We start from the raw sequence: 26365 nt of genomic DNA on the forward strand, positions 1-26365 counted from the left end.
ATGTAAAAATAATCCAAAATGACCGATATTAGTGTCAAATCCATAGTTTCCGCAGTCGCTGAGATCAATCGTGACACTGCCATTAGCGATGACTTTCAAATTCAGATACCATTGTATGCGGGCCGGGGGTTACCTGTGAGGGGTTACCGAGACATGTAAAAATAATCCGAAATTAGCAATATTAGTGTCAAATCCATAATTTTCGGGGTGGCTGAGATGAATGGAGATACTCCCGCAGGCGTTGGCTTCCAAATACAGTCTCCATGGCGAAGAATGGGTATTTTCAGCTAGTAAAATATAAAGGAAATCTCTCTCTTTAGCAACATTGCCAGTGAAGCAGACTTTCCCCTTGAACTCACACCATATCAACAATACAACATTATTGAGAAACGGATTCAACATGTTTGAAGTTCGCTCTCAATACACATTATTGATAAACGAATTTAAGATGTTCTGAGTCCCTCCACGAATATAACATTATTGAGAAACGGATTCAAGCTGTTCTAAGTTCCTCCAATACAAGATTATTGAGAAAGAGATTCATTATGTTCTAAATTCTCCCTAATACAGCATTATTGAGAAATGGATTCAATATGTTCTGAGTCCCTCCCCCAGTATAACATTATTTAGAAATGGATTGAAGATGTTCTAAGTCTCTCCCCCAATATAGCATTATTAGAAAACGGATTCAAGATGTTCTAAGTTCCCCCTCAATGTAGCATAATTGAGAAATGGATTCAAGTTGTTCTAATTTCCCTCATATAAGAATGTACACGTTCTCTGTGTGATTTTTGCGTGCTCTTACGTTCTGTTCGAATGACCTGCTGTAACTGGAAACGTTGTTTTTGTTTTTAATTTCACATAGAGCGTTTTACCAGTGTGAAGCCCAAAAGCAGATGCGATTGAATAAATTAGACTATTTTAAATTGAAAACCACTTATTTCAAACAACTTGTTTATTTTTCTATTTTTTTTCGTATCTTCACTCATAACAAGAGTTTGCATGTCTCTTTGGAGTTTTGGTACACCCGGTATACTGGAAAGTTAAAAGGAATTATCGTTATCTATATTTGGAAAATTCTATGCCGGTAGTTCACCAATTTTATAGATACAGCTATATTTTCTTTATTCTCATTTTCTAAGAAAACCCTAAGAACTCGCTTGTACTATACATCTACATATTAGGTTTAGGGTTTCCTTCCGTTTTATTAAGGAAGGAAATTCACATTTACAAATTACAAACTTTTTATTTAACTCCAGAAAGTTATATTGTTAAAGAGGCGATCGTAGCTTGCCGTCAAGCCACATTTGTGGTAATAACTTTCTCTAAGTAGGAATTTAACATTGTGCTTGCAGCACTAACCACACTAACGTAGGAGTAATGATTAACAACCTCTTTATTATCCAAAAAGTACTTTGTCAGTGTGGTGATTATCCTTTTCGTAAAACTAAAATCGCCACTTTAATTCTATAATGTTTCTATATGTAGAAAGGAGCAACGCTGTGCTTGTAACATAAACCAGCATTACCTAAGGATCGACACCCATTTTATTCTTCAAGAAAGTTATTTTATTAAATGATGATTCTAGTTTGAAGTCAAACTAGAATCTCTGCTTGGTTGACATCACTAACCACCACTAACAATTAACGTCCTTTTTGCTTTCCGCAGAGCTTATTTGTTTAAAAATGTCGATTTACACCTCTTTTGTTATACTCAAAACATGTTTGTAAAAGTGGCGAGTTTGGTTTGACATCAAGCCAAAATCGTCACATTAACTTGCTAATAAGTTCTTGTATGTAGAAATACTAACGTTGTGCATGTAACACTAACCAGCAGTGACATAACACTGTATTGGCATTCTTTTCGTTTGCAAGAAAGCTTAGTTGTAAAAGTAGCGATTTTGGCTTGACTTCAGGGTAGAAACACTATATTAATTTATTAATAACTTTCCGCACGTGGAAGCACTAGCGTTGTGCTTGTAATATTGGCGAACACTAACATAGCACTAACGAGTGATATATCATTGTTAGCCCTAAAGCTTATTTATAAAAGTAGCTACTTTGGCTTGATGTCAAACTGGAATTGTAGTGTAATTTATTCATAATTTCCTGTATGTAGAAGCACTAACGTTGTACTTGTAACACTATCCAATACTAACGTAACATTAACGATCGGCATAAGTTTTATTAAGATTTTAAGATTTTGCGATATTGATTTGTTGAACGCGATTTTTCATACATTAATAATTGTTACAAGTGTTTCTTTCATTATTAGATACGTGAAAATGATTCCATGATATTTGATTACTTTAAGAAATAACTTTTAAATAAATAATATATTCGAAGAAGTGTTTTACCTACTATCAATGGACAACGAATAATGTTGATTCAGGTGTACTTACACCAATGCATATAAATTAATTTTGATTCAGATATACTTACATTAATGCACATCAACTAATAGTGATTCAGGTATATTACACTAATGCACATCAACTAATAGTGATTCAGGTATATTACACTAATGCACATCAACTAATGATGATTCAGTTATACTTACAGTAATGCACATCAACTAATGGTGATTCAGGTATATTTACACCAATGCATATCAATTAATGTTGATTCGGGTATACTTACACTAATGCACATCAACTAATGGTGATTCAGATATTTACACCAATGCACATCAATTAGTGTTGGTTCAGGTACGCGTACACCAATGCACATAAATAATGTTGATTCAGGTATACTTACACATACTTTTTATATATGTTCTTCAAGGGAATCATATTGAAGGTATAACAAATACCGTCTTCAGTAAAGATTTGTAGGAAGTCGGCCGTAAAATTTAAGGTCTTCCCCACAAACGTTCCACTTACAATTGTATGTTTCTCACTGTGAACGGCCTACAAAGACAATGTAGAATGTTATTATTTCATGCAATTGATACTTACCTTATTCTCTAGCTTCGAAAAAATAATAATGTAAAAATAACCAATAATGTTGGAAATATGTTAGCGAATGTTGCCAAAAAAAAAAAAAAAAATGCAATAGGTCTCCTCGGTTTGGATGATTTCATGATAGCTTAATCAAACATTGATGATATAGAAATGGTAGAATCGTCAGCGTAACAACATTCAGCTTATAGAAATGACATCATCGACAGTGTAACAACATACAGCTCAAAGACGCAGTGAATAACATTTGATTTCATGGTTTGTCTTTTTTATTATATACAGTGTAGAGTAGAGCAGTAGTTGCTAATACAAATGTATGAAGACTAATGGGGTCTCCTTGTCGAATACATGGAATCACTATCATACCTTGTGAAGTGAACATTATTATTGAATTTTGCACAATCATTCTTAAGTAAATAATAAATTCATTGTATAAAGTGAGCATTATGACATGTTAACGCATATGAATATATTGTTGAAACAAAATTAATAACAATAAAGCCACGGGCACAACTTTGCATGGGGTAAGTGGGAAACCTCTACCACTGACCTTCACGGCGGCTACACCTGCCCGCGTACTGGCCAGGAGGTTATAATAGTAATGAAGGTCAAGTAAAATTAAACGATCAATTTTGGTATACAAATATCAGCTGAACTCCCGAAAATTCTCTACCCCTTCGTATGGATGCCCAAGAAATTAAAGCTGGCAACGATTTGGTAAATGTTTCTATCTTTAACAGCTGCATAATGTAGATCACCCAGCAGTTGCTGATGTTTTTTCTTTCAGGAGTGGTATTGATTGAACAGGAAATTATAACGATAGTACGCACCTTTGGCGTGGGAGACCACTGGCGGGAGCTCATGTGGTTCGGATTCCACGTTAATCAGTAGGTCCACGTCTCATATAACCTTGCTGCTGAATTGGACGTTAAACTCAAAATCAACTCAACTTAAATTAGGAAGATAATTTTCAAATATCTTATTTCATCTATCTAAACTTAGAACACCATAAAAGCATGTTAGGATACAAGTATTAGTAACTATACTAATTTACTTACTTGCTGTATGAAAGTAAATAAGTCCTCCTCTTCAATTGTAGTGTTTGTGGTGTCTGGGAAGTTTATAATAGGACAAACTGATGAGAAGAGTCTCCAGTTGTTCACTCCTCTATTTCAAAATATAATGAAGTTCAGAATAATAAGTTGTTATTCAAAAGAAACAAGTCATAACTATGAATGTACTGTATATTAGCATAGGGTGTCACGGTTTTTAGACTTCGAAACTATATGCTATGTACCTAGTGTGGGAAGTCTTTTGGGACGACTTTCTTCGTCCTCTGTCGGTGGACAGGTATCAGAATAAAATCACTAATAGATATCGAGAAGCGGTTGTTTGCAATCAATTCAATGTCTAATGAAGAGATTTCACCTCCGTCGTTACTCTTCTATTCAAACCGGAAGGGGTTCAAATGAGCCATTTCCGGTTTCAACTTTTATCGCCGTGGAACGCAAACAGTAACAGATACCGAGAAACATATTTTTACAAATGATTCAAAATTTCAAGGCAACATAGCAGGACTACTCGCAACACTCGACTAAAAGCGGAAGTGGTTCAAATTTACTATTACTTCCGGTTTTAGTACTGATTTCCATAGAGCGAAAACGGTAAGAGGCATCGAGTTGCGTTTCTTTCGCAATCAATTAATTATCCCAAAAATAGGTTCAATCTTCTCCACTAACCCTCTGTTTAAACCGGAAGTGGTTCAAATTACCGGCTTCCGATTTCAACACATCGTCATAGAACGAACATGGTAAAAGATACTGGTAGTTACAAGGGGTTTTCTACAATCGATTCAAGGTTTCAAGAGAACATATAATCACCACCCGCAACATTCTACTGAACCTTGAAGTAGTTGAATTTTATTATTACTTTCGGTTTCAAAACTGATTGACACAGAGAAAAGACGGAAATATCGAAATGTGAATTTTTTTGCAACTGATTAGTTATCTCGAGTAAAAGTTTCATCTTCTACGTTAACTCTATCTAAACCGAGATGGTTCAAATTAACCATTTCCGGTTTCAGCACTTATGGCCATAGAACAAAACTGGTAATACGAGGCACGTCCAGAAAGTAAGTTCCGTTTAGTAATAAAATTAAATTGTGTACAGATACAGAAAAAATATTTATTGCACAAACTTCTACAACTCTTAAACTACTTTTCCACATAACTGCCGGAATTTTGCAGGCATTTGTCATAGCGTGGCACAAGGTTTTGTATACCTTCTTCATAGAAGTTTGCCGCCTGTGTCTTCAACCAGTTGGAAACATTTTCTTTCAGCTCGTCGTCATTGTTGAAGTGTTGACCGCCAAGGAAAGACTTGAGATGTAAGAACAGATGAAAGTCGCTGCGGTTTTCCTGGATCTTGTCATCAATCGCGTGAACCAGTTATTCTGTAACCAAAGATGGACGCCCACTTCGTTCTTCATCGTGCACGTCACTACGTCCTTCATTGAATTGTCGGACCTATCTTCTCACCATTAAATCACTCATCGCATTTTGTCCGTAAACATCGCAAATTTGCCGATAAATTTCACTTGGTTTCACTTTCCTCGCATTCAGAAAACGAATCACCGCTCTGATTTCACAAGCGGCAGGATTTTCAATTAACACCGACATTGTAAACAATCACAACAAAGCGTACATGACTGACAGCGATCTCCAAATGGCGCACGTTTCTTCTCCTTGATACAGAGCGTCTATCGCGCATGGGATCGGGGAGCGTCTATCGGGGAGCGCTGCAGCGGAGATAAATTGAAACGGAACTTACTTTCTGGACGTGCCAGGGGCGGACTGGCAACCATAGGGCCCACCCTGCTAAACTGAAATGAGGGCCCACTGTATAAAAATGTAAAAAAATGTACTTGGCATTCTTCATATTTATTACATATAAAAGTCCATCATCGAACCCATAAATAGTATCCCATATGCATATATTCATACAAAAACAAAACATTAATTACAAAAAATCTGAAGTAGGAACATTTTAATAGTAACTCATACAGAGAGTAATTGGCATTATCATTTTTATTGTAAACACACACAATATCGGAATTGGTGCTTTCAGTTATTTATATAGTGCTATTTTTTTATGTAATGAATTTAAACCATTTATTTAAACAAATGAGTGTCATGTTTTAGAAAACCCAAAATATGCAACACAAAGAATGCGATTGGAGGTAAATTTGCGATAGATTTCGAAACGCAAGATTTTCCTTGACATAAGTAAGTCATAATATCATATCTTCATGTTGCAGAATGATTAGATATCGTCTATCGTCTAGTGTAGTCCGCACATCCCTCTGCTGGCCCCAACTCCCCTTTTCATATGAATACCTACTTTGCACATCACAAATAATTTTTACATTTTACTACATTTTTTATTTTAAATTAACTTTAAATAACTAAGGGGAAGTTAACATTTACACGATATACACACTGATTTGACTGACAGCATAAGTGTTCAGCACTTTTAGAAGTTACACCAACGCTTACTGAGGCCAGTGCCGGCAGCTAGTGCTCTCAAACGGGTCAAGTCAGGCTTCATCGGGTCAGGGCTCGAGTCGAACCTCTTTGGGTCACAGGTCGGGTCAGGGCTGCTCTAGCCACGGGTCGGCTCGGGTCAACTTTCTTATGCGTCGTTTCGGCTAAAACCTATTGGTCACGAGTCTGGTCGGGTTGACGTTCAACTCGACCCGAGGATTTAGCCGAAACGGCGCATAAGAAAGTTGACCCGAGCCGACCCGTGGCTAGAGCAGCCCTGACCCTAGTGTAGGTGACCTAACCCGACCCGTGGCTCAAGCAGTCTTGACTCGACCACTGACCCATGAAAGCCTGATCTGACACGTTTGAAAGCATTACGCGGTAGCAAACAGTTCAGTTAATTTCGTGTTCGCCTGTTAAAGTTGTGTAATTTCAAGTAAAAATAGCCATAAAAGATAAGCTACAATTGACTAAAATCATACAAAGACGTGGTGTATACATTATAATTTATAAATACCTTAGACAGAAAAAAAAATACCTGGCAACTGTCCTGCAGTACTCGAATGAGTCACATCACGCTCGTTTGTTTCTTAGGGCTACACAGATTCAAATAGCCTACGTTGCTTTGGGTCAGATGCAGCTTTTTTTGTAGGGGACCGCGGTGGCTCAGTGGTAGAGTGTTCACCTCTGGTGCTTGGGGTCCCGGGTTCGATCCCAGTCCCCGCCAAGTGAACTTTGGACAAACACCGTGTGCGTGGGGGGTTCTCCCGTTTCCTCCCACTTTCTTCATTCCACCATTTCATTCATTACTCATCATCACCGTCTCCTTTAGCGTAACCGGCATAACCGTGGGACGTAAAACTCAAAGATTTCATTTCATTTTTTTTGCAGCTTTTTTGTAAATCACAGCTTCGTTTGTGTTCTCGCTTTTTAGCACCACTTTTATATATTTTCTTTACAGTAATCTTACAGTCACTCCTACCATCCATACTGACACAACCACATCTGTATTCCACGACAAATGACACGTAACTGGTGTTCCAATAGTTGAGTTGCTGCTATCGGATTTGCTCTTCGATGTAATATACAAATAAAACACGAGCCGAGGGCAGCAACTTCATAGTAATTGTTTGAGGTTTGTATAAAACAATTGTTGATAGTGGCGACTAATTTCTTTTCGCTTTACCGCACTGAAAAAAAACGAAGCCTGATCCGATTTCTTTCTTCGAAGCTTGGTCTGAGGACAATGCAGTTCAAAAGCGTTCCGGCTCCACCAAAATTGGTGGAGGGGCCCACCTGTTTGGGGGGCCCACCCTGCATTTGCAGGGTAGCAGGGTGGGCCAGTCCGCCCCTGGGACGTGCTATGTAGATAGTGACAAGTGGTTTCCTGGTATCGATTCAAGATTTCCAGGGAACAAATCATCAAAGCCCACAACACTACTGAAAGTGAAAGTTGTTGAAATTTGCTGCTAATTTCCTATTGAATACTGATTTTCTTTGAGCAAAAACTGTTCAGAGAAATCGAGAAGCGATGTTTTGCAATAGATTCTGCTTCTCAAGAGTAGAATATTTATCTCCTTTCTTAACTCTATATTCAAACCGGAAGTGGTTGAAATTAATAATTTCCAATTTGAATTTTCATCACTGTAGAAAAAAAAGAGTAAAGGATATCGAGTAACGGCTTTTTGATATGGATTCAGCGTCTGAGGAACAGGTTTTATCTTTGAGCTTATTAAAATAATGCAACCAGTAGTTATAGACATATTACTTCAAGTTTGAGTATTGAATTCGCATAGTTTGGAAGTATACCGTAATTTTACACTGTGAAGCAAACTTACTTGTTTAGTCTAGAATAATGATAATTTTATATATGTCTCTGCAAATTATTATAGTTAAGTAAAAATAAAGATTAGGAATTTGTGATAATTTTAGGCAATATCTCAATAATCATACAGTCTGATGTCATCTTCTACCGTCACAACAAAGATCTTGATGTAGATATTATAATATCCTGTAACGTTAATTCTTCCGTTACATTCCCTGGTTCCAAATATATTGAATATTTATAAAATACACTAAACTACAATGAATAGCACAACACAGTTATGCACTTTTGGATATATATATATATATATATATATATATATATATATATATATATATATATATATATATATATATATATATTCAACATATACCATATTTGTCACATTAAAATAATATACATCAAATTCTAACTATATGGCTCTTCGTTCTATCTTTTTCTACTTACCTTAACAACAAGATAAACAAGTTTTCATATAAACGAAAACAATAAATATCGTTTTAATAAAAAGTATTTTAAAATTATTTCTTTATATATTTTCTTCTTCTTCTTCTTAACTGCTTGTGCTGTTTTAAATAGCACTTTTGCCCGTAAATAGAAACGATACTTAGAGTATCGTTGTATGTATCGCTTCCGAACTATACGACTTCTTGAATTGATTACAATTAAAAAAAGAATCCTGGACCGTTAAACATTTTATATACCTGGTTACCTTACTTTTTGAATAGCCCTTATAAATACATATAAATTACAATTCATGAAATAATATATTATTTTCATCATCTCAATATCATTCTTATATTTGTCCAATAATCAATTTTATTTTAATTTTAGAAAAATATCGATGAGAAAGACATATTGAAAATATGATAAGTTGGTTGATTATTTAGGTCCAAAATAAATTCTTTAATACAATACCATTTATACTTATTAACAATAAAGTTGGTGTAAGTTAAAATACAACATAACATGTTTTATTTATTCGGGCATAATTAGCATATTTTGCATTGATGCATAGATGTGATTGCATAGAATGTAAACGAAGTAAAAATTACAATAAAATCATAACAATATTCAAAGTGAAACAAAACAAAAACTAATCGATATCACACAATAAAGACATGGTTACACTAAGGATTAATCTGAAAACTTCAATATTATCTATATTGATCTTAGATAAAACTTCTGTAGGAACTAACTTTTCAACTAAGTACATCCATTTTTCTTTTGGTATGCTTTGACGGACGCCATAACTTTAGTCAATATTTTAAATGGTTTGAAGCATTGTCATTTAAATTTAAACCACGGCTTTTATATTCTTGCGGATAAGTTGCTGACGTGGCTTTAACCCGTTCCACGTCAGCTGGATCTATTTTAAATTGGTAATTTCAAAAGATTCGATTAGGTTGCATTGAATGGCACAATCTTGTGTACAGTCCTGTGTGTTATTTACTTCACCAGTTCTTTCGTTCCTATTCTGAAAATTTCTGCCACCTATGTAATTACTACGAAATCTGGGAGTACGTGAAGAATGAGATCTATTATTTACATTATTTCTACAAGCTGTATGATTATTATTTCTGTTTCTTCTAAAATTAGGTTCGGTCGTATTGCCATTACGAGAAAATCTAACATTACCTCTCGTATTATGATTACAATCTTCTCTAACATTGATATTTCGAACAAGAATATGGTTCGCTTGATTTCTGCCATTATTACCTTGTAATCTAGACTGAGTCTCATAATTTTGAACTATTATTGTTAAATGATTAATATTAATACACTGTGAAGAGATCAATACTTGCTGTAGCCTAAACGGTAATAATATTCTTATTGGCGCAATAATGCGTGATTCCTGCTGATATAGATTGATCTGTTTCAAGTTATTATATGCTGAAATTACAAAATCTGTTAAGACTTTTGTCCACTTTAGGATCAGAACTTCGGTTTTTAATTTGAGCATCCCGGTCTGCTAACATAAAATTGTTTTCAAAATTTGTTAACAGCACATTTTTAAAATCTGAATAATTACGCAGACTACGTCTGATCGCTTTATACCATACCGAACAAGGTGGTAACAAAATATGTGGCAATATTTTGAGGAAATTAGCCTTATCTATACCAATTAGTTCACATTCTTCTTGAAATGTTTCTAAAAAGGTACTCGCTGGGATATCCTCCAATCTACCGCTGAATTTAGTTAAGGATTTTATTTCATTAAATTTCACACGATTATTAGTACTAAAATACCTTAGATGTCAAGGTTTTACGTGTGTATGGTTCCTTCGACGTGGTCTTCCTTCTTGATCCTTGATATTAGAGATGGTGTTCTCCCTTTCAGAATATCCTTCTGATGAATTGCTGTCTTCTTCAAAGGGTCTTGATTCAGTTCTCCTATGTTCCTCATACACTACGTTGAGGACAGGATCAGGATTACACTTTAATGTACTGATTTTACGTACATCTTTGATGTACATCTTTGATGTACATCTTTGATGGTATGTACCTCTTCTTGCAGTCTCCGAATTTGGTTTGTATGTTCATTGACTTGTGTTTCTACTACATCAACGGTACTTCTAACCACTGCAAAACTATGGATAAATTGCTCTATCCTATTGTCGGTTATTTCCAGTTTGGTATTTATCTGCTGCGTTACTTGCTCCAATTTGGAATCCATCTGCTGTCCTATTTGTAGTTTTACTTGTTCCAGTCTGTAATCCAAATTTTGTGTTACTAGTTCTAATCTGGAATCCAATTTCGAATCCATCAGTTTCCAATTTTGTGTCATGGAATTCATCTGCTGTCTTAGCTGTCGTAAAATATCCATTACATCCGTTGAAGTCTCAGATGCTGGAATATTAACATCTTCAACTCCTGTACTGGTATTCATTTTAGTTCTTCGATATATTTTTCTTTTATGACGCAGTAAAATGCAATACGTGAAGTTGAGGTAGTTTACTAAAACTTCTGACTAATCTCAAGGTCTCCACGGTTTCGGCTCCATATAAATATGTAACGTTAATTCTTCCGTTATATTCCCTGGTTCCAAATATATTGAATATTTATAAAGTACGCGAGATTGCAAAGAATCACACAACACAGTTATGCACTTTTGTGTATATATATATATATATATATACCGTATTTGTCACATTAAAATAATATACATCCAATTCTAACAATATGGTTCTTCGTTCTATCTTTTTCTAGTTACCTTAACAACAAGATAAACAAGTTTTCATAGCAACGAAATAAGAAATATATCGATATAATACAAAATATTTTAAATTATTTCTTTATATATTTTCTTCTTCTTGTTGTTGTTCTTAACCGCTTGTGCTCTTTTAAATAGCACTTTTGCCCTTAGATAGAGACAATACTTAGAAGTACATACAAATTATATATTATCGTTGTAATTCTACACATGGTCTGTAGTTTTAAACACCAATACATGCTTCTTATTCATAAATCAAACCACGTGCTCTTCTACTGAAACAACTACAAGAAATAGACGACAGGAATCCTAATCACCATCAGGTTATGTGACAGAAGAGAAACACTAGTGCCACCGCTGTCCAGAAGATGGTACAAAACACAATGTAAAGTCTCTATGGACATCAGTTTCGGCTGGTCAATTCCCTTCTCTTAGCTTGCCTGGAGCTCTGAGAGATTTAAGCTAACCGAAGCCTCATAGCTTGCCTTAATCTCTGAAGCCTCCTGCCCACTTAGCTTGCCTGAAGCTTTATGGAAACGCAATCACTCTCTTAGCTTGCCTGGAGCTCTGAGAGAATCCTAAACCGCAACCACTTAGCTTGCCTGGAGCTCTGTGGGATTTCAACTCCTCTTTGCTTGCTTTGAGTAGCGAGAATTCCAAAAACCCATATCTCTCATCTTGCCTAGAGTTCTGTGGTATCCTTCTTCTGTAGTTGTTCTGTGGTTGCCTGGGACTAGGGACAACTATTTATCCAAAATACATTTAGAACTTTCTATTGGTTTTTGTACCACACTTATACTGACTTTGTATTATATTCTACATAACAGGAAAATTACAATATAAAGATTATGGTGGAAAACCGAATCCCATGTGTTAAGTTGCTCTACCTACAACCTTATCAAGGTAATAAATTTACAATATACTTCGTTATCAGTTTCATCTCATTAGGTGCGTAACAGTCACAGAAACAATTTCCACGTTTCTCATACTTTATTTCAATTTTTTCAAAAATAACACATGAGGAGTTACACTTATCCATAGGATAATTTTGTGCTGCTCAGTGAGACATACTGATTACTAATTATACAAGTACGTCTGATCACTAGACATTTTTCTGTTTAATAATAATAATATTGAAGAAGTTTTTTTGAGGCTTGTTCAGTGCTAATATAAGTATTGTTATTGTTTCATCCAACCTCATTATGTCATATGCGTCTTTAAAATTGACTACACTTCGAGATAGACGATCGATCCGCTCACTGCCTGGATTCTAAGTCAAGGATAAGCCATAATAGTCAAAAATCTATTGCTTAACGTACTGATAGGATCCGAATCCTACTTTGGTCTTCGCCTGAGAAATCTACCTTGTATTGAAGCAAAACCACGCGCACAGACAACTTAATGTTTGTTACTTGGTCACGAATGATCATAGACCTATCCATTCTCAAAGAGTATCAGTTCTGAAAAATTACATTAAATCAACAATCCTTCTTATTACGGAATCAAGAATTTCAGTTTCAAATGAAATAAAATTCTGTATACAGTAACCAACGCTTTAAGTAAGAATATGCGATAGATAATGAGTTCCAGACACTTTCTTTGAATTTTACGCAAGTCGAATTAGTAAATTGCTTCAGTGTAAAGTCATAAGAATTTGCAGTATTCAGTGGTGCACCCAAGGTTAGTTTTTAGTTTAACCCTCTTCCTCTTTGAGCAAGATTTCATACGCGCTACTAGGTGTAATGTTATGAGATTTATTACATAAATTGACATAAGTCACTGTAGTAGAAATGTGACCTATACTGTATATCATTCGGTTAAGCACTGAAAATATCGATGTCAACTCTCTGGAATTAAAAGCTTTACCACTGTATAATGTACGGCAGAGAAGCCGTACACGGATTTTTCCCTCAACTTTTTATTATAAAAGTTTATATAGAAGTTTCTGTACACTGAACTACAAATAAGTAATACTTGCAATAATCCTCTCTCTATTATTTGGACCTCCTGTCCACAGCAGTGTGGAAGTCTTTTAATTTGGTATAATAAGAATCTCCTGCCCAGTGCAGATTGGAAAGGAACTTCTAGCCCAGAGCAGTGCAAAGGTGGGTTGATAACTCCTGCCCAGTGCAGCGCGGAGATTGGAAGTGAACCTTTTGCCCGATGCAGCACAGAAGTAAGGTTAAGGAGTCTCTCCCGTCGAGAGCAGCTTGGAGGAAAAGGTAGAAATTGATCAGTTGGAGACTGATGTCTCGTGCCTCTTGACGTCCTCTTTTATAGCGAGTTCTGAAGACAGAGCCTATGGAGGAGTTGTAGGGTCCTCTTCGTAACTCTTCGTTTCCTTTTCGTATTTCTTCGGAGACGTAATCCGTGGGCTGCTTATTGTCAGTATGAGAATATATTACAGCTGAGACGAATGGTGTTGTTAATGGTAACTGATTCACAGCCACTGTTCCAGCTTTATTACAATAGAAGTGTTGTTGTATACCTTAGCAAAAATGGATAGTGATAAACGTAGTAGTGTAATGATTTAAACACACTTAATTGAATAGTCTTGTATTATAATTAAGTTAGGATTAAGTACATACGTGAACCCCGAGATTCGTTGCTTTGTGTCGGTTGAAGGATTGAACTGTTTAGAGTAGCTATTTTCTAGTGGTCAGTGAATGACATAGGAATACATGTTTGCAAATGTTGGAAAGGTGCAGATTTAGAACAGTCCGTCATTAAACTGGTAATTTCACTTTTAAAATTAATGACTTCATATGAAAGAGGACTGTCTTAGATATTAATTTTCACTGGTGGAGTATCTCTGTATAGTGTAGTAAAATTGTTTATTATGTTTACAGAAGTAGGGTTATTAGTTTGAAGTCCTTACAAATGCCATAGAAACTCATGTCGCCGCGAAAACCACAACATGCCAGCACTAAACTATCCTGCTCTACTAACCTCTTCTACCTATCCTAACCAAACGTACCGTACTCTACTTTCTTCATGTACCTTACTTTACTACCCTCACTTAACCTACCTCCTACTTTATTCTACTCTACTATACTCGATTGTATCGGAACATACATTGGCGTGTGTTTCGTCATCAATAATAGTTTCCATGGCACTTGAGTTTGCACGCATATTACCAATATGTACGCAATTATTTGAGCATACGCCAGAAAAATAATGCAGATGCAAAATCTGTTAGGAAATCATTTAAAGCTCGACAAGTGATTGATTGTCTTTTCTCTCTCTAATTTGACGAACTATTGTAAATTTGCACATGGTCAGGCACACGTAATCAGACCCAAGAGAAAAGAAAATGGCTGCAAAAGCATGGACTACGTTATCTTGTCTGTCACCACTGTAGGTCTACTTTGTCTACGCTACGTGTGGATTTTGTGGTGGACAAACACCGTGCTCGTGAGTTTTCTCGGGGTTCTCCCGTTTCCTCCCACTTTGTTCATTCCACCATTTCACTCATTTCTCATTATCACCGTCTCCTTTAGCCTAACCGGCATAACCGTGGGACGTTAAACTTAAAGATTTCATTTCATTTTTTTTTTTGTCTACGCTAGGTTACATGCTTTCTCCTTCTTCTCTTCTTGTGGTTTACTGAGAAAAGAAAAACAAGCTGTGACGTCACAGGGTGACTAAATGGAAATTGCTGGTTAGCTAATCGGAGGGTTTTATTGGTATTTTCTAATGCACAAAAAGTACTTACACGTCTCCAGGAGCATTTAAATCATAAGGTATATCTTTACGTATCCTGTCCTCGCTGCAAATCGTCACAGCTGGGAATGGAATGGCGGAGATTCTAGTTGGCGAAGAAGAGAAGCTTATGATGACTGGAGAACTGCGCCACATATCCATTGTGTTGGATATTAAATAAGCACATAATGCTACACTCGCCACAAACGCCATGAACCAAAATATTCTGGAAAGGAAAGGAACAAACCCTGAAATTACAGAGATTCTATGCCATTTTGTATAACAGGTTACTAGCTACCTTTTTTCTCCAAAATTAGAACTTCTGCCACTTCAGGCGAGATAGAAAAATCCATTTTGCCTAATTTGATCTCGCCTCAAATGATGATGAGGGAATTCCTGTACTAGTAATTTCCTGTAATCTATCCTAGATTATTTACGATCATTGTGAAATCATGAACATATTTGAAAAAAATCTACACTATTTATTAATCTCTATCTGAGATTTTACATGTGCAAAGCAATAACTTAAATACACTTAAAACATTAAATTTTGATATAGGTCTAAATAAATTTATCAGAGTTGAATTAAATTTTCATTTTCACGTTACAAGGCACAAGTTTGACCTTATTCTTCGAGAAAGAACTCCAATTGGAAAATCCACTCTGTAGAATCTCATAAAAATTTGGTGTTTACCACTTATACATACCTATGAACTAACGTTAAAATATGTAGCGTTCCCACCGGGGTATAAAAACCCCGGCTAAGGACGCCATGGCTTTGCTATTGAAAAAACTGAAGAATTGACGTGGGATCTAATTGGTTAAGATCAGGTTGTGTTCAACCGGACCCCAAATTCACCTTTCAGTGTTTGTCTACATTGAAATAATAGAGATAATTCCAATGCACAGCGGAATTTCTTTTCTAATTTTTTAAAACAAGAACCCCTAAAGAAAGAAAACTACGCTAAAATGTCTCCCAAAGATCCGGGGGCGGGATGAGACCTGGATTCGAACCAACGAGTCTGTAGACAGACCTTCAGTCTTTTGCTATATATATATATATAACTACATGAGTTGACAAATTATTGAGCACTTCCTGTAGGGCTACAATGATTAAATTTGTCATGATTGTAGCTTTCCGGAACTAAGCCACTGGAAAATTACCAAAAGTGAATATTTTTAATTTTTAGGGGTTCTAAAGAGGGGATGAAAACTTTACCCATGTTATTTAAAGGGCCTTTTTTAGGACCTATAATCTCATGTTTTAGGTACTTAGAATTGGAATAGAAACTTGAAATTCGGTATGTTGGTACGTTTTCGTTAGCATTACCTAAGTAAATCAATAAAAATAAAAAATACAACTTTACAATGGTCTTATAGGGAGCTGAAAAATCTTTTCCATGTTATTTATATGGGACACCTTTTACACCCCCAAATTATTGAGCACTTCCTGTAGGGTTACGATGATTAAATTTGACATGATTGGTTGGAGCTTTTTCGGACTAACCGACAGAAAAATTGTCAAAAGTGAATATTTTTAATTTTTAGAGGGTCTAAAGGGGTGATGAAGAAATTCCCCATGTTATTTAAATGGGCCTTTTTTGGACCTGTAATCACATATTTTAGGTACTTGGAATTGGAATAGAAACTTGAAATTCGGTATGCTTGTATGTTTTCGTTAGCGTTACCTAAGTGAATCATCAGAAATGAACATTTCCAATAGTAGAGTGGTTTTATGGAGAACTGAAAAATCTTTCACACTTTATTTATATGGGACGTCTTCTACACCCCAAAATGTTTAGGTGCTTCCGGCAGGATTAGAATGATGAAATTAGGCATGATTGTAGCCTTCCAGGACTAACCTACAGGAAAATTGCCAAAAGTAAATATTTTAATTTTTTTTAGGAGTCTAAAGGGGGATGAAATAATTCCCATGCTATTTAAATGGGAGTTTTCTTGAGATACAAAATCTTATCTTTTAGATAGTTGAAATAGGAAAAAAAATTAAAATTTAGTAGAATTGCGGATTTAAGAGGTGTGAGGCCGTAGGCCGATTAACCGTGAGGGTCGGGGGGCGAAGCCCCCAACTGTGCCAAATCCAGGAAATGTAATTAAAGAGCAAATGCACAAAATTCACTCTTGATGCAAAGGCTCATACCTAAGACATACGAGGCCGTAGGCCGAGCAAACACAGGGGTCTGAGTGTGGAGCCTCAGCTAGCCAAAGCCAAATATATATATATATATATATATATATATATATATATATATATATATATATATATATATATATATATATGTATCCTCGTCTCCAAAAGTGCCTTTACATCGCCGTGACGGGTATGTGACCGCGCAGTACTCTAAAGAAGGGATGGTTGCATAAGAAATTGTGATTAATTTTGAAGAGTTTTTATTTTGACTAAGGAAATAACGTAGGTAAAGGAACTAAAGGCATAGATTAGAAGCATCACCTCACTGTCCTTTCTGAAAATATTCGTATTTTCAGTTTTTCAATTAACTGTCTTATATGTTAAGTTAATAACTGCTAACAACTGCTACTAGAGCTTTTCACTCTTCAGGACTTTACTACGACATGTTCGCAGGGCACTTTTCTAAGTCCTAAATGTGTGCGTGAATTATTTCATTCCTCTCATTGTAATTATTTGAGAATGGAAACTGATTACGCTGAAAGGTGAATATGTTTCGCTGTCGTAAAGCAAGGACCGTAATAAATGTAGATAAGGTTCTTATTATTATACAAAACACAGAAGTATTTATTCCGTATATAGAACAATATAATACAGTAACTAAGAAACATCATAATCACTAACGCCCGCAGGATTTTTCCAACGAAGGGGGGGGATACCGATATAGAGTTTTTCATTTTATTGGCCTATATATGTTAAGTTAAAATCCATAACATTAATATTGATAGCATATATCGTCTTTCGCCGCTGTAGCCCATTAGTCAGAACATTCATCTCCAGACATGATGTTGAGAGAATAGAAAGAGAGAGATATGAACAGTGGTGTAATTAATTTTACTGCGTCCTGGATCCATCGATCATTGATTTACTCATACTCCACCAGGCCCCCTGTCCCTGGTATATCAGCTGCTGCCTTATATATAGGGTTCAATGTCAGAAGGGCAGACAAAAGGGCAAACACAGAAAGGCCCGAGTCAAAACGACGCGCGACAAAAGGGACCCGTTACAAAAGGGCCAGATCAAAAAGGCCCCGCGTCAAATGTGCCCGGGTGAAAAGGTTTCCGCAACAAAATGGCCTGAGTCAAAAGCACCCGAATTAAAACGTCCCTCATAAAAAGGGCCCTGGAAAAAAGGATCACACAAAAAAGAACCCGAGTCAAAAAGCTCTGCGTCAAAAGGGCCCGTGTCAAAAAGGTGCCTCGCTACAAAAGGGTCCGAGTAAACCATGCATCAAAAGGGACCGAGTTGAAAGGTCACCGCAACAAAAGGGACCGAGTCAAAAGGGGTTGAATCAAAACGACCCATATCTAAAAGGCCGGGTCAAAAGGGCCCCAAGACAAAAGAGTCCTAGTAAAAAGGGAAATGTCTCAAACAAGTCCGGGTAAAGGGGGCCACGCTACAAAAGGTTCCGAGTCAAAACGGACCCGCGTCAAAAGTGCCCGAGTGAAAAGGCCTCTGCAACAAAAGGGCCTGAGTCAAACGGGCCCGAATCAAAACGCCCCTTGTAAAAAGTCTCTGGCCAAAAGGGTCTCACAACAAAAAGACCCGAGTCAAAAGGTCCTGTGTCCAACGGGCCCGGGTCAAAAATGGGCGTCGTTACAAAAGGGCTCAGTCAAACGGGTCCGAATCGAAACGTTCCTTGTAAAAAGTATCCGGCCAAAAGATTTCCACAACAAAAGGACCCAAGTCAAAAGGTCCTGTGTCCAACGGGCCCGGATCAAAAAAGATCGTGGCCAGAAAAGGGCCCAGTCAAACGGCCCCACATCAAAAGGGCGCGGTTCAAAAGGTCTCCGCAAGAAAGGTCCCGAGTCATATCACATTTCGTCAAAAGGACCTGGATCAAAAGCGTTCGCGACTAATGGGCCTTGCGTCAAACGGGCCCTGGTCAAAATGGCCCCGCTACAAAAGACCCGAGTCAAAACGGCCCCACGTCAAAAGGGTCCGGGTCAAAAGGTCTCCGCAACAAAAGGGCACAAGTCAAAAGGGCTCGGTCAAACATCTCAGCAACAAAAGGGCAGGAGTCAAAAATGCCCGAATCAAAACGACCCTCATCGAAACAGAAGGGTCAAAAGGGTCTCACGACAAAAGAGCACGAGTCAAAAGGAACCTGCCTCAGACGAGTTCGGGTCAAAAAGGGGTCCCGCTACAAAAGAACTCGAGTCAAAACGGTCACGGGTCAAAAGATCTCGGCAACTAAAGGGCCTGAGTCAAAAGGGCCCAAATCAAAGCGCCCTTCATAAAAAGGGGTCGAGTTAAAATGGTTCCACGACAACAGGACCCGAGTCAAAAGGCCCTGCGTCAAACAGGCCCGTGTCAAAAGGGGCCCGCTACAAAAGGGCAAGAGTCAAACGGACCTGCCTCAAATGGGCGATTAAATGTCCTCGCAACAAAAAGGCCTTAATCAAGAGGCCCGAATCAAAACGCCCCTCATGAAAAGAGCCCGGGTCAAAAGTGTCCCACGACAAAAGGTCTCGAATCGTAAGGGCTCAGCGTAAAACGGGCCCAGCTGAATTGGGTCTCCATTACAAAAAGGCTAAGTCAAACTGCCCGGTGTTAAAAGAGCCTGGGCCAAATGACTACGCAACAAAAGGGCCCGAGTCGAAAAGGGGCCGAATGAAAACGCGCCTCATCAAAAGGGCCTCGGTCAAAAGAGTCCCACGACAAAAGGGCCCGAGTCAAAAGGGCCCTGCGTCAAACGGACCCGGGTCAAAGTGGTCAGGCTACAAAATGTCTGAGTGAAAACAACCCCATGTCGAAAGGGCCCAGGTAAAAGGTCTCCGCGAAAAAAGGGCCCGAGTCATAAGGACGCTGCGTCAAAAGAGCCTGGGTCAAAAGGGTTCTGCGACAAAATGGCCCAAGTCAACAGGGAACTACGTCAAACGGGCCCTGGTCAAAGGGGCACCGCTACAAAAGGCACGGGTTAAAACGGCCAATCGTCAGCCGGGCCTGAGTCAAAAGGGCGTCGCGTCAAAGTGGCTTAAGTCAGGAAGGTCCCGCGTCAAAAGGGCCGGTAAATACTGTTTCACGGGTAAAAAGCTTTAAATCAAAGCAACATTGGACATCAAGCATGCACAATGAGTTTCTGTCCTCTTAGTAAATTGAAGTGTTTGTGCAAAAGAAGGAAATATATCTGTGGTTATTAGTAACAAAAAGGAAATTTGAATGGTGATATTAGTTTTGTTAGCTTGTTGATTGGTTTGCAACTATCGCTTTTGCTTAAGTCGTTCTCCATGAAAGTTTGCTTGCACTCCCGTCATAGGCGGACTGGGTGTATTAGGACCTAGGCCGCGGTTACCATGGAGGGCTCTCAGACTATAATAGCAATTTCTAAAATATCGTACAATCAGTGGCGCAACCAGCTATGAGCTCGGGGGCTCATGCCTCCCTGAAACAAACCTGGTCTACCTTATACAGCCGCGCTGCAGACAAATTTCGGTGAAATTTCAAAATAGATCAATGCATAAATCAATATTGAATTAAGTCAAAGCACTGTCGAAAGAGAAATATACAGAGAAAACGGGGTGTCTAAAAAGTCCCCTTGACTTAGGATAACTCTGTTATTATCAGAGTTATAACAAAATGTAAGAGGAGATACCGTCTTCAAACAAAGTTTTTAATAGACAGTAATTTCATTCATTTATGTTCTGGGTCCAGGTAAATGGTAACGTTGCATTTTCATGTAACATTATGCGCATATGGAGCGTACAGCCCAAACGGCTTGTCCGATTTGAAAAATTCTTGCACTTTAGATTGAAAACATTATATTTGGAGACGGTTTCCCCTCCTACATTTTGTTGTAACTCTGATAATAAGAGAGTTACCGTATGTCATGGGACTTTTTAGACACACTCTGTATAGTAGCTGAAACACTAAACAAATAGTAGCCAATAGCTTTTTACTATGGAAAAAACAGAACAGCCTACTGAAAATTGTAACAAACAACTAATAATAACTTTTGACTCTGGAATGAACACGACGTTTTACTGAAAATGAAAAACACTGCTGAACAACTAAAAAACTAATAATTTTAAAACGTTAAGATTCTTTTCAGTTCAGATTATGAATGGCAGAGTTCCTGAATAACTTCGTTCACAGACACTAAATTTAAGATATCTCTTTCCATTTTCATTAGTAAAAATATGTCCAAAATATCTTCACACAAATTAGCTCTGAGATTTGTTTACTCTCTAACTTTGAGAAGCACCTTTCACATGTCACTTGTGTGCATGGTAGAGACAACGCATGTTTGTATGCAATGTATAAATTACTAAAACAACTAGACTGACAGAAATTGGTACAAAATTTTCCCTGCACATGACAAAAATTTTTTACACAAGGTGTTTGCAGCATCATTATAACTCTTGCTGTGAATCCCATCCAAAATGTTCCATCTCAGATGCATAATCATCATCATCTTCCACGGATTCAGGGGAATCATTCTCTTCAGGATCATCAAAAACCAGAACGTTTTGTGACATAATACACTACAAAAAACTGCTGGAGATCTTTGTATATTTCCTCATATTTTATATTTAGTTTTTTCGCAAGAACTCTGAAAGCTCCTGCAGACATACCATTCTTCCCGATTTCCGAAAGGTGCTTGGATCCAGCATTTTGAGTTCACTTGGCTGTTGAAATCTATCACTGACACATGTAACAGCTGTATTCAAAATTTTCGTTGAAGTTTTTTTATTCTGAATAAATCATTTTCACTTATATTTAAGTTCTTTCCCAGTTCAACTGCCGCAAGCTCTCCTGACATTTTCTTCTTCTTTAAGATTCTTCTGGGCGGAAAGTCTTTTTGCATTGCTATCTCTACACCAGATTGCACAAGCTGTTGTTTTTTCACACAAAATATTTTTGTATTTGCGTAAAGCTTAAACAGATATCTTTTGCCTCTATTTTCTTCTGAAGCTACTGCAGCAAGTTGTCTACAAGTCTCGAGGTTGTACGATAGTTCAATCCGTGAGACTGCAGGTATTTTGAAACATGCTTCGTTTCTGTAAACAAGTCCTGAAACACAGAGCACATCATTACAGTGTTAAATTCTGTCAATTTATTCAGCAAAGTGTAGCTTAAAATGTTGATTTCCCATTAAAACTTCTGTCCTGTACATCATCATTGAGGAACAATAAAAATGAAAGAAATCTTGATGATGATAGACAGTCGTCTCGTCTTGGCTTCATGTTTCGTAGCGAAACTCGTTAGTGTCGACTACCGTATTCAATGCCTAGTTTTTGCTCCACAATCGTGTTGCACCAACTTGTTGAACTTTTCGTAGTTTGTCATGTTCCTCGTGGCTTGTTCAATCATTTTCTTCCAAACATTCTTTCTTTTGTAGTATTATTCAGACAGAACACGGTACTGGTTTCAACCACACCAAATAAGTTTGTAGCTTCAGGGATCTACTCAGTCAAATTTGTCATAGCCAAATTAAGAGCATGAGCCATGCATTAGGTGTAAATGATTTCAGGATTATCCTTCTCCAGTAATGCTTCAACTCATTTATAGCATCCACTCAAGTTAGCAGCTCCATCAAAAGAGCAACTTACAATATCAGAGATCAAAACATTGTTTGGCACAAAGTACTCTTTTGTTTTCATTTTAAGTTACTTGTCTTATAGTGTCACTCTTTACGACAACTGCTAACAGCCGCCCCAATACTTGACCGCTTACAACGCAGAGAATTGCTATAGTAAGCTTATTCAACACTGAAACATCTTAAATAGAATCAACCATTATGCTGAAAATGCCCACTTTCTTGCCGTCTTCCACTATTTTCTCCTGCAATTTTGTAAACGTTTTTGGTAGAAAATAATTTTTTAAAAATACGCCGTTTTTCCATTTTTGAGTTATCAAATATAGACCTACAAGATGTATTAACATCCATAAAGGACCAATCAGCCTGTGGTTAAATATGGACCCCGCTACAAACCAGACCCCAGTCTTCAACGGTGAAAGGGCCCCATCTGCCCAACATAATGAATAAAGTTGTGCCTAGGAGCCCAACTGCTCAATGAAATGAAAGAAGGTCCCCAACTGCCCAATATAATGAATAGAGGACTCAGGGCCACAACTGCTCAATGTAATGTAAGAAGATCCCAACTGTCCAATATATTGAAAGAAGGGTCGAAGGCCCCAGGTAAAACTAAATCACAGTTTCTGATCATAAAAGACCATAGTGAAAGATGGAGCTAGCCACAAATCCAGTAACAAAAGGACCTTATTGAAAAAGATAACTTACTGATTGATGAAAGGATGGAAGAGGAGTGTGTATTGGCAGCATAATAACAGTTATCTACCGAATTATTTAGCTTTTTTCTGTTTTAGCTTTTCTTTCTTTCTCTTTCTTTCTTTATTGTTTCATATTTTTTTCTGAGATGGCCTAGGCCGCGATTGCAGCCTAACGGCTATGGCCAGTCTGCCCCTGACTCCTGTCTTTCTGAGTTTGTATTCTCGTGACATAGCCCAATCAAACTTTATCTATTGCTGATTTTCTCCTTACTTGTAAAATTCCATTTCTACCCCTGGATCAAAGTATAGTATGAAAAATATTCTGTGGAAAAGTTTAGTTTAATTTTACTGTGAGAATACATATGTGGATCTGCATACAGGGTTAGTAAAAAGTATTGGGACAGAACAATAATAACGACATGCGCGGACGGAGGAAAAATAAATGTTACAAATGGTATTATTGCAAAACCTGCATTGATTTGGAGTGTGGTCACCATGGAAGGCATCTTGAATTCCGCCATATTGCATATCACACAATATTGTTTTAAATGTAAAAGGTTGTGATTTTACACTTCAACTTAGGCTTGAATATTCCCACAAATGAGAATGTGAACTCATTTATTACACATCATTTGTTTGAGACAGTGTGTGCTAGGTTTGACACATGTATCTAATAGAAAAAACGTATCATGATAGGGCAGTAGCAAAGAGATGCATAGACGGAGGAAAAGCAAATGTTACAATTTGGCATTGGTGTAGAAACTGCGTTAAATGATTTAGTATACATCATAGTAGCCATCTTGGATTCCGCATATTGTATACCACACAATATTTTTAAATAAAAAGAGGTATATGTTGAGTTTTGATTTTGAGTTTAACGCAGTGGCAAGGCCTAAGGGGACACAGGGTAGACAGCGTCTACCCTTTAGAATGTTATATGTATTAAGCCATTAAGCCTAAATGACTACCTTAAAATTTTGCAATTTAGATTCTGAACTTAAAATTTCCTATAATTTATACTGAGCTTTTTTTAATGTTTGCGTATGAGAGACAGAAAGCAATGGGTCTCGCGAAACCTTGAACATTATTCGTATAGAAGCGTAGGAGAAACAAACAACCACGTGCGAAGTCCAAAGACTCGTGCTATGTAGTACAGTGAAACTTCTCTAAAGCGGACAGGCATGGGGAATCAAAAATTGTCCGCTATAGAGAGGTGTCCGCCTTAGAGAGGTTTCAATATTTTATGACGTAAATTAGTAAACACGGTAATACACAATTAGAAAACAAATATTTTTGCATGAATCATGTATTTACGAATATTACAAAAATGCCTGAATTATCCTCCGCCACCCAATACTCTATGTTCGAGGCACATGGAAATAAGATGATATAGTTCTCTGCTCTTTACACTTGCTACTACTTACTACTTCGTCTGGGTTACTGAGCAGCCAGTTGAGGAGTCAAAATGTCACAATGCATCCTTGATGACACATGTATGAATTACTAAGAATGTATTTTTACTGCACTTTCCAACTTGTTTCTAGAGAAAGTGTCCGTAATACGGAGGTAAATAATACCTATAAAAGTCAAGAAAGGCTGTCCGTGTCCGTACTAGAAAGTGTCCGCTTTAGAGAGGTTTATCAATATATTTTTTCCTATTACAGTGTTTGGGGATTACAAAATATATCCGTTACGGGAAATGTCCGTTGATAGAGGTTTCACTGTAGTACTTGCGAAAAGACAGTTGCTATTCTGTCTACGTTTACAGGGCTACCTATCTTCATTTTAAGCTGGATTTGTAAGTGACAGAAACATACCGCTATTTCTTCTTATTTGTTTTTATTTTAAACCATCTTTCGAGCTCCCTCTATAAAATGTTAAATTGTTGTATCCTTGAAGAACTGTATATATATATATATATATATATATATATATATATATATATATATATATATATATATATATATATATATATATTGTCATTATATGTCTCCAACATCAGAATAAAAAAGAAGAAGACTCCGTAACGAAAAGTTTAGATGTATTGGCAATTCTATCACTGTTATATTTTTCGCGAGAGTGACCAGTACTTTTACATATCCCGGTAAATGCCCCCCCCCCCGGCTCGAATTTTGAAAAAGAGAAACCTTTTTGTATTGGTCTGGGGCCTGGATCAAGGTACCCGTGACCAAATTTTGGTAACTCGGTCCACTCGTCTGCTCCACTGGCGCACACAGACACAAAGATATTTAGATAGACACACAAACAAACTCTACTTTATTTATATTAGATTCTTCGCTCAATAACTGTGCAGATGCAAGATTTGAAAAATACAAAAATCTGGTCATTAAAGAACTAATAAAATATACAATATTTAGTATGCATCAACTAATTATTGCATACGGCAAACTGAATGACTTGATATCCACCTTTCCTAATACTTTTTGCTCAGATCAGCTTAAGAAAGAACTTATCAACATATGTTCCGATAGAACAAACACATTTCTCTTCCTGAATACTTGAAATATATTCTCAGTAATGAACCTCAAAGCATATATCAGGAAATAACGAAGCTGCTAAATATGGCATTGAGCATTCCATCAACTCCAGTTTTTTGTAAACATTCAATGAATGCCCTGAAAAGAGTTTAACTTACTTAACAAAGAGCATGACAAAATTTCTG

General features: G+C 37.0%; 1 protein-coding gene across 1 annotated transcript in view; it reads right to left on the reverse strand.

Annotated features, from left to right (window-relative positions):
• The window catches only part of LOC145679507 (pickpocket protein 28-like), a 46921-nt gene extending 24995 nt beyond the window's left edge, over positions 1 to 21926 (reverse strand). Inside the window, exons 1-3 of the mRNA XM_081750086.1 lie at positions 21808 to 21926; positions 15256 to 15468; positions 10789 to 11238 (exon numbers count right to left, since the gene is read on the reverse strand). Coding sequence (XP_081606212.1) covers positions 10789 to 11238; positions 15256 to 15468; positions 21808 to 21926 — 782 coding nt within the window. The remainder of the gene's footprint in view (positions 1 to 10788; positions 11239 to 15255; positions 15469 to 21807) is intronic.
• Positions 21927 to 26365: the final 4439 nt, after the last annotated feature.

The sequence above is a fragment of the Thermobia domestica genome, chromosome 2 (assembly GCF_964235325.1).
Source record: "Thermobia domestica chromosome 2, izTheDome1.hap1.1, whole genome shotgun sequence".
Lineage (NCBI taxonomy): Eukaryota > Metazoa > Arthropoda > Insecta > Zygentoma > Lepismatidae > Thermobia > Thermobia domestica.